The sequence below is a fragment of the Heterocephalus glaber genome, unplaced genomic scaffold, assembly GCF_053883595.1.
Source record: "Heterocephalus glaber isolate CG9 unplaced genomic scaffold, H.glaber_assembly_v1.0 deba00001673, whole genome shotgun sequence".
In the NCBI taxonomy this organism is placed as follows: Eukaryota; Metazoa; Chordata; class Mammalia; order Rodentia; family Bathyergidae; genus Heterocephalus; species Heterocephalus glaber.
This window is the reverse complement of record NW_028258410.1, coordinates 22,555,204-22,565,009: the sequence shown is the minus strand read 5'-3', so window position 1 is coordinate 22,565,009 and position 9,806 is coordinate 22,555,204. Positions and strand designations below refer to the sequence as shown.

The 9,806-nt window shown below is 41.0% G+C and overlaps 1 protein-coding gene across 2 annotated transcripts; it reads left to right on the top strand.

The window, feature by feature from the left end:
- Window positions 1–1,483: 1,483 nt before the first annotated feature.
- Wfdc12 (WAP four-disulfide core domain 12) lies at window positions 1,484–7,134 on the top strand. Of its 2 annotated transcripts, XM_087197842.1 has the most exons (4): window positions 1,484–1,593; window positions 5,649–6,075; window positions 6,186–6,344; window positions 6,863–7,134. In XM_087197842.1, the coding sequence occupies exons 2-3, from the start codon at window positions 5,991–5,993 to the stop codon at window positions 6,341–6,343; spliced, it is 243 nt and encodes an 80-aa protein (XP_087053968.1). In that variant the 5' UTR covers window positions 1,484–1,593; window positions 5,649–5,990; the 3' UTR covers window position 6,344; window positions 6,863–7,134. The 2 variants fall into 2 exon arrangements, with proteins under 2 accessions (XP_087053968.1, XP_087053967.1); XM_087197841.1 differs by lacking the exon at window positions 1,484–1,593 and having other exon boundaries at window positions 3,252–6,075.
- The last annotated feature ends 2,672 nt before the right edge of the window (window positions 7,135–9,806 follow it).

Genomic DNA, 9,806 nt, shown 5'->3' with positions numbered 1-9,806 from the left:
GCTCCCTCTTGTGTACTGATCCTGCATTGCAACACAGACCCTCTTCACTCGGTTCATCCTATAAATCTACTCACAATTTATTTTTAGTGTGGGCTTGGAAGAGCCTATAAATCTACTTGGGTTTTATCCCAGGGACTGTAGACAAAGTTGTTGCTTTAAAAGAGCTATAAACACTTGGGGCTATTATCCCTGAAGACCTTTAGAGACCAGCAGCCAATGAAGATCAGCAACAGAGACCAGCAATTGGCAGTAACAAATGGGGTCAACTGGCATTGACTGCCAGCAGTCATAACTGGCATGGCTGACAAACATTGACTAGTGCCAGCACCCAGCAGTGGCAGAGATCAGTAGCAGCAATCTGGAACCAGCAACCTAGGGTCAAGGGCTAACAGCTACTGGCATTCAATGGCTGGAATTTCTAGCAGAGCCACACTTCGTTGATTTGTGATTTCTATCTGAATTGAGCCAAAGACCTTCAATTAAATGGTGACAGATGCACCAATGTTGGCTGTACATATATTTATAATTGTTATAACTACCTGCTAAATTGACCCTGGTATCATTATTTAATGATCTTGTCTTTTGTTTTTTTACATTTTTTTGCTTAAAACCTACTATCTATGTATAGCTACTGTTCTCTTTTTTTTAACAGGTGAAATGAGTCTCTTATAATAACTTATAATTGGGTTTTGTTTTTTAATTCATTCTGCCATGCGTTGTCTTTTAATTAGAGAATTTAATCCATTTATATTCAAAGTAACTATTGATAGATAAGGATTTACTACTGTCATTTTTTGTTGTGTTTTGTTTTGTTTTGGTACTGGAGATCGAACTCAGGACCTTGCGCTTGTGAGGCAGGCATGGCGCCACTGAGCTAAATCCCCAGCCCACTATTGCCATTTGTTACCTACTATCTGCTTGTTTTGTAGACACTTTCTTCCTGTCATAAAGTCTTGCTTTGTGGTTAAGTGGTTTATCTCTAGTAGCATGTTTTGATGCCTCACCCTCCCCACTTTGTTTTGTGCATCTATTATAGATTTTTTCTTTGCAATTTTCATGACACAGAATCATCTTAATAATTATAAAACTTTAGATTACAAAAACTTAACTTTTACTGCATACTAAAACCTTCTTAATGTAATTTCAGTCCTCCCCAGATTTTGAATTTTTAATGTCACAATTTACATCTTTATAAATCATATATGCCTTGACCAATGGTTACCAGTATTTTTACCAATTTTGTCTTTTAAACTTCACACTAAAGATATAAGTAATTTCTACCACTATTATGTTATTATTCTACATTTGATCTCGTATTTACTTTTACCTATCAGTTTTACACTCTTAGATGCTCTCAAGTTACTCATTAGCTTCCTTTTCTTTCAGCTTGAGGAACTCCTTTTAGCATTTCTTGTAAAACAGGTCTGGTAAGATGATCTCCCTCAGCTTTTGTTTGTGTGGAAAGTCTTTATCTCTCCTTCATTTTACAAGAAGAGTTTTGCTGGGTGAGTATTTTTGGTTTGCAGGGATTTTTTTCCTTGACTACCTTGAATATGGCATCAAATTCTCTCTTGGCCTCTAAGATTTCTACTGGTAAGTCTGCTATTAAGCTTATTAGAACTTCTTTATATACTGTTTTTGTTTTCTTGCTGCTTTGGGAATCCCATCTTTGTCTTTGATCTTGGAAATTTTATGGCGTGGGGTAATGTTATTTGGACTGAATCAGATTGAAGATCTTTAACCTTTCTGTACATGCATATTTACATTTTGTCCAGGTTCAGAAAGTTTCCTGATATTATTTCTTTAAATACCTTTCTACCCCTTTTTCTTACTCTGAATGCCAACAACTCATACATGTGCATTTTTCATGTTGTCCCATAAATGTCATGTGCTTTCTTTCCTTTTTATTCTCTTATTACTTATTTTATTTATTACTTATTATTTATTACTTATTTTTTCTCTTATGACCATATGTTTTCAAATAACTGTTCTCTGAATTCACAGGTTGTTTCCTCTGCTTGGTCAATTCTCCTGTTCACGGTCTCTGCTGCATTTTAAAAATTTTACTCATGTATTATTCATCTCCATAATTTCATTTTGATTTTTTAAAATTATTTTTTCAATCTCTGTTGTTAGACTCACTGATGAATTTCAATTGTTTCTTTGCATTTTCTTCAAGTTCAACTATAACTCCATGAGTTTATACATCTCCATCTATTTAAGTTTATCCCTGGCATTTTATTTTGTTCAGTTGGCAATGTCATGTTTCCTTGATTGTTCTTGATGCTTATCCTTTATTTGTGTCTTCAATTAAAGGAGTGGGTACCTATTCCAGTCTTTATAGTTTGGCCTTTTCTGAGACCATCTTTCAACAGGAAACTTCTCCAAGGGTTCTGTGCAGGTCATCTATAATGGAAGCCCATGATCACTGCAGCCACTGTGGTGCTAGAGGACACCCTAAACACCTGACTGGCACAGTCCACACACCCCAGGCTGGAATCCCATGGCCTTTGGGGCTGCCATAGCACCATATTGGAATACTGTGGCCATGAAGATAGACACAGCACTGGGGAGGGGGAAAAAGACCTAAGCTGCTGAAGCCTACCTATTGCTGAGGTTTGTCAAACCCAAAGCTATTGCAGTCAGGCAGCGGTGATGTCACCTAAAACTCAAGTCCATCTGGCAGAGGCTCCACGTTTCCGTCTAGCACTGAAGTGTGTCTGTGGATTCAAGCCACAGCTACTGACCTGGAGTGAGGGCCACTGAGAGTCTGTCTGGTAATGAATTTTACTGTGGCAGGACTAGTACTGAGGTCACAGGCAAAGGCACATGGGTATTTCCCTCTGCTTCCCAGTATCAGGTGGTATCTGTCTTCATGCTATAGCAGCTAGAGTGGCAGGTAATGTAAAACTATCTTTCCCTCCACACTCAATGGATCTTTAATTAGTATGTTATACCAGTTTCTGTGATCTCTCACATGGATTTCCTTAGCTCTTACGAAGGTAATTTCATGTGTGGATAATTGTTCAAGTTGGTATTTAAGTAGGGAAGAATCACTACAGAACTATTCGACCATCATACTCTGCCCTCTACTCCTCCCCTTTTTGTCCATAGCTCTCTTCTCTTCTTTGTATATAATACAAATTTAAAGTTTTTCTCTAGTAGTCCACTGTCCCTAGACAATGCACCAACGGTCATTTCTCTCAATTTTTCCCCTCCTGTCCATGGGTAGGAAAATACTTCCTGGTTTTGGTTTGTTTGCATATGTCAGCATTTTCAATGAAATTGGGAAGCAGTTTCCCTCCCTAAAGTTTGTAGTTTCTATTGTTTTGTTACTGATCATTTGTTTAGTAACTTTCTTGGACTCATTTGATAAAGTCTGCATTATTTCTCATGTGTAAAGAAGTCTGTTTCATTAGCTTAATGGTCAGCTAATGATTGGCCAATGAATATGTTAAATACTAACAGCCAATAAGGCTCCTGCACTTTTCAAGGGGGTGTGTGCATGGGCATATGTGTGTTTGTGTGTGTGTGTTCTGACATATTTTCAATATTCCAGTAGGCTGTTTACAGTTCTATGTTCACCTTTACTTTCAGCTGGCATAGAGTGCGAAATTCAGCCAGAGATAAGCTATTAGAGTCCTCTCCATTCTTTCCTTAACATGCACACACTAACGGACAAATGTCCCATCATGTGCATGCATGAGGCCTTCTCTTTTCCTGCCAAGATAATATACATAAAAAACCAGATATTTCATTCCCCACTTTTTGCTCTTGTGAGCTCTAATTACTCTCACAGTTTGAAGTATCTATAATATCAAAAAATTGCCCCATAGTTAGTGTTGTTCGGAGCAAGATCTAAGTTACATGAAATAAACAGTCTCAGAGGAGCTGGTTTGAGGAGCTGCCATTCAGTTGAAATAACCACAGTTTTCTGGGGTGGAGATTTTGAGAGCAAAAGGAGGAAATCCTTTTCCTCTGAAGTGGCTGCTAGGTTTCTGATTTCCAAGATTACTGTATTCAAACTATTGACTCTCAAAGCCACCACACAGCTGGACAAAAATTACAACTAGTAAATAATCTCGGTACTATTTGTTCTTGCTAAGATTCACCCTTTTTTTCCTTCAGAAACTCACAGATTTTGCAAAGCTTTGATTTAGTTCTAGAATTCTGAAATGGTTGTTTTTGACAAGAATTGTTACCATTCTCATGGCTTTCACTGAAGGTCAGATTTCAATTCCTTTCATTATTCTGAAACTGCTTCCCTGTCTTTTAGGATTTTCTCTAGAGGAACATTATCAAGTTCAATTGAACTTCTTTCCTGTATTGTTATTTTCACATTAATCATGGATAGATAAGTGGTTTTTTCACATATTGTACAGCTGATATGGAGATGATCATCCCCCATATTCTATTAATAAGAAGTAGTCCATGGACTTAATTTGGAATGTTAAATGAACCATAGACACTGTTGAAATAAACGCCAGCTTGTTCATTACATATCATTATTTTTATATATGACAAAATTCACTGAGTAAACTTTTGTTTAGGGTTGCTTATGTTTATATCAAGATTTAAATATAGTTTCTTTGCATTTAATATTTTTGTCATATAAAATTGCAGTGAATATCAAACGTTTTTTCTTTAAAGTAGGAAGATATTTATTGATAGGAAAGCTCCAGAGGGGCAGGAGAGGTCCGAGTGGGTAGCTTGAATATCAAAATTTTGAAAACAGAAAGGTATGTCAGTGTGTGGGGCTGCAAACAAAACTCTTGAAAATGAAAGTAGAAACACTTTAAATCACTGGCATAATCACCAAGTAGAAAGGATTTTTGTTCTGAATGTTAAGAACAATTCACTGAGGACAGGCCAACCCAGAGCTAGAAGAGAGGCACAGATGCACAAATGCACAACAAAAGATACAAAGTCAAAAGGTAGCCACAAATTGTACTAGAAAGAGCAAGATTTCACAGACAGAGGGGCTACACTTTTTCTTCCAACAGCAGGTTCCACTTATCCTGGAGGCATTACTAAAGCTATTTTCTGTTTGTTTCTATGGTTTTTTGTTCCTGTTTTGTGGGGGTTGTTTTTGTTTTTGCAGTACTAGGGATTGAGCCTAGGGCTTTCACACTGAACTACATCTCCAGCCCTTTTTAATTTTTATTCACACAGCGTCTAAGTCGCTAAATAGCCCAGGTTGGGCTAAAACTTGTGATCATCCTGCCTCAGCCTTCCAGACTGCTGGGATTACAGGCACGTGCCACCACATGCTGCTTTTTTTTTAGCAGTTACGTACACAGCAATGATCTTAGCACCGGAGCAAGTAGGCACGATACACTTTTTACAGAAGGGCAGAGTCCCTGTAATTATTTTTTCCAGAATTCATATTTCAAAATGACATGAACTTAGGCTTTTGACTTAATAACAAATGAAGTTTTTACACATTCAGGAAGATAATAAGGAGCAAAATAATTATACATGTAAGTCCCACGGCTTACAATGAATTAGCACTATTCATAAAGCTAGAAAGCATACGGCTAAGAGTCCATTATTTTGCTTTGTCTTTGCGATGGTGTGGGTGCTTTTTTAACGTTACAGTGTTAAAAGTAGGAACCGCAATTGCGGAGGCTGGGTTACAATGTCTCTAGATACGCAGTGAGAAGAAAGGGGTGGACAGTAATGAGCCTGACCTGGGAAAACAACTCCTTCCGGCTGTCTCAAAATATTCACTGAAAAGCAAGAGTTCTGACGGGCCACACCAGCGCTGCAGCGTCCTAGAGGACGGTCCCTCCGGGCTCCCAGCCCTTACAGCCCGGAGGGTGTCTCACTGCGCGGCTTCCTCCGGGTGAAGGAAACAGCTAGAATTTGCTGGAAGAGCTGACCTCCTGCCCTGGAAACCACCGCGCCCCCTGCTGGCGGTCCTCCGCCGAGCTGAGCGACGGAAGCAGATCCTGGCTTCCGGTCAGGCAGGCGCCCGTTGTCCTGCCGCAATGAAGCCGAGCAGCCTCTCCCTCCTGGCCTTGACCATCTTGCTTTGCCTCCACGTGGCCCAGCCTGGAGTACGGAAGAATGGAAGTAAGGCCAGGCGGTCTAGGGTGGGCTTGCGGGAGGGAAGCATTTCCTCTCAGGAGCCCAAGGAAAGAGCCCGTTCAGGCTCTGACTCACCGCGTGGCATTTTTCTGCAGTTAAACAGAAACCCGGATTTTGCCCGGAGTTTTTTCTTAACTGTGCTTTCACCGGATTCCCTGGGTGCTGGAGTGATCGAGGCTGCAAGGGGACCAAGAAGTGTTGCTTCTATAACTGCCGACGTCGGTGTACGGAGCCATGGTCGTCTGTGACCTGAGGTCAGTAGCCCCAGACCTGCTGTTCTGCGCTGCCCGGAACTTTCCCCCAAACCATTGGTCTTAGAGCGAGATGGGACGTGTCTGTGCCTCTAGGAGTCATGGCGATCAGAGCTTTGAAACTGAGATACTTCCAGAGATTTCCAGGACGGGAAAGAGGAGGCCAAGAGGACTCCCTCCTCAGAGAAGGAATCTTTCGTTTCGTGGAGCAGACATCTCCCTTCTCCGTATGAAGGGGACATTTGGATAAGATTGTCTCTAAACTCCTTAATGCTAGTGAAATTTGTTAGAATTATTTTCGGTTGCTTTTTTTCTTAACAATTTATACTAATGAAGCATTTTCTATTTCACATTTAAATTGAGAGGCAAGGGATTATGAGGTCGTAATTCCTTAGGTAGGCTTGCCTAGATTTCCTGACCTTCGAGTACCTAGCAGAATGAAGGCCACAGTGGTTCTGGGACACAAAATCACGTCCCCAGAACAGTTTGTTCTCCTACCTCTGATTGTTTTCTCTCCTTAGGTGGAAACCTCTTTATCCAGGCCTGAGAAGACAATGATGCAACAGGGTCAGACTTGGATAACCAGTCACCAATTCTACCCTGCTTCTCCCAGGCCCTTCCTGTTATCAAGAGTTAAAAGCATGTTAGGGCGGGGGATTTAGCTCAGTGGTTCCACCACCTGCTTTGCAAGCGCAAGGTCCTGAGCTCGATCCCCAGTACCAAAAAATAAAAACAAAACAAAACAAAAAAAGAGTTAAAAGCATGTTAATATGAAAATAAAGCAAAGAAAGAAGCCTGGTGTATTTGCCCGTTTTCTGTTACTGCAACAAACTATCAAAGACTGAGTACTTAAGAAAGAGCTTTGATTAGCTCATAGATCTGGAGGTTTAGGAGCATTCCCCCAGCACCTCTGTGGAAGGCCTCATGGCAAATGGGATCACAATGGTGGGAGGTCAGGTGAGGTTGCCAGAAAGAGGCACAGTGGAGCTTCCAGGCTCCCATATAATAACTCACTTTCGAGGGAACTAATACAGTCCCGCAAGACCTACATTGATCCCTTCTAAATGTGTTGTCCTCATAACCTAATTACATTCCACTAGGTCCCCACCTTTGAAAGGCCTACCATCTCTCAGTATTGGCACAATGGACACCAAATTCCAACACATTAACCCTTGGCAGAAACAGAGTATCCAAACCATGGCATGCTGTACATTAAATTGTGAAAATCAGTAAGACCTCTTTCTCCCTCTCCTGCCTCTTCTTTACCAGCCCTTTTGAGTGATCCCTTAGAACGTGTAAAAAAGATGAAGTTACTGTTTCACATTAGGTTTTACTAATTTTTGTATTTGTGTTTTTCTGATATATTTCTTTCTTTCTTTTTTTTTTTTTTTTGGTATCTCCTAACACTCAGATTCCTCTTTGGTGAGATCCAAGAGACATTTTCCAGTTAAAAAATTTTTTTTCAGTTTTAATTTCATGAAGGACAAACACATTATCCTGGAAGGAAAAAAACAAGCTATTTATAGTACAGTTTCTCTTGTGCTGCTGCCAGTGAGCCTTCCATGTGTTGATCAAGGTCTAGATTTGAAATTTTGGTTGGAAAGAAAGCAAGATACACCTTAGTTCTAGAGTATATTGAATTCTATAATTGAGGGGATACATTAGTAAGAGGAATTCTCCCGTGGTTCAGCCAAGCTACCATTACTTAATTACCATTAAGTGTGGAGGTTGAGCCCCTAACCTTCCTAATAATGAAATGGCTCTCACTTTCAATTTCCTCACTTTATAAATCTGTGTTCCCACCTTTCTTGAGGACTACAATACCAGAAGTCTGAGAAAGTGGTCTTCCAAGATGTATTTGTGAGAAGCACTTCTTCTCCCTCTTAACCAATCACTTTAGGAACCATCCAAACTAGAATTGTGGGTGAATGGGTTAGTTTGGGACCCCTAAAAAACAGATGCTCGGACATGATTAGGTGACCAAGAGCATGTTAGGGAAAACATCTGTGAGGGAAATGGGATAAAGCTAAAGCAAAGAAAGCCATCCGATCATGATGCAGGGCTGACTGCTGTGAGGGAGGAGGGAATGAGAGAGGCTTATGCAGTTAGAGAGAATCTGACTGAAGTCACCTATCAGAGGTACCCCATGTGTAACCCCATGCTGCCAGAGAGTCTGGGCAGAGCCGAGTCACTGGCTGGGAGCACCTGGCATGAAGTACGGCCTCTGTGCAAACGTGGTGACAGACGCAGAGAGCAGGAGCTGGGGTGTCTGTCTGAGCGGTGCATCTCGGTACCTTCCACTGCCCTCTGCCCTGTGCTGCACAGCGTTACTTCTCCAGGTGTGGCGATGAAAGCTGGTTAGTGTCAACTCTGAATTCTTTCTTCTTTCATGTCCAGTGTTTCATGCGTAGTGAGTGCTTTCTAGTGGTTGTAAATAGATAACACAAATCTTCATACTAAGTGCACACACCCATTTCTGTCTTCTTGCCCTACTCCTGATATCTTTCCTCTCAATTTTCTAGTCCTTTGGCTTCCAAGGCCCTGTTTTACAATTTAGTTATTATTATTGCTAAGTATGGGCAAGGCTAACGCGTAAGAAGAAAACTACCATCAAAAAGAGTTTGTAAAGTTTGTAAAGATCTGAAGAAGGGGGAGCACACTATTCTGGGGGGACAACAAAAGGAAGCACCATTGTCAGGAGTTAAAGGGAGGGAAAGGACAATGTGGGCAAAATCTTTTGTTGTGGTTACTGCAGCAGGAACAGGTGAGGCAGGGTAAGTGTCTCAAGATTGGCTAGTTTGACTATTTTCAGCAGTGTTTGAGGGATACGTTCTCTTTCTTCTTGCCTGGGATATGGTCCTGAGGCATTTAGGTTAGGGTTATAGTGGCCCAGAGTGTAATAGTTCAATAAAGAAGGCAGTTGGAGATTTGGGCTCTGGAGTTTAGTATACACAAATACCCCAGTTAACCATCTCAGCAGGAACTCTGCCCACAGGAACCTCTATTTACAGAGACGGGATGAAAAGAAAGAAAACCATCACACTTCTGTGATTTTACAGGTAGGAAACAGGCTGACAAAGTTATTCCCCTGAGAACATGTTCGATCTTCAAGGCAATCTGTGACATGACTCTGAAAGTTGTCAGACAATCACTGAGGCCACAGGCAAAACGCTGTGGCCAGCAGAAGGTGAGGCCATCACTGAGAGGGACCCACAGGGAGTGGCTCAGGAACTGTTACTCTGAAGCCTTCAAACCCAGTGGAATTTGCTCTGTTCAGTTCTGGGTATACTTGGAACATCTGAGTCCTTTTTGCTTTCTAATTTATCCCTTCTAGGATAGGGAAATCTGTATGATATTTGTCTCATCATTGTATTTTGAAAATAGATGTCTTGTTCACAGGCTCATAGAGATGAATTCTGCTCAGGATTAACTGTACCCCGAATACTGTACCTGATGTGGATGTTA

Bases quoted from the DNA above. Each gene is read 5' to 3' on its own strand.
- Wfdc12 (XM_087197842.1), top strand. From the start codon at position 5,991: ATGAAGCCGAGCAGCCTCTCCCTCCTGGCCTTGACCATCTTGCTTTGC. The intron at 6,076-6,185 runs GTAAGGCCAGGC...ATTTTTCTGCAG, and splicing joins TGGAGTACGGAAGAATGGAA to TTAAACAGAAACCCGGATTT.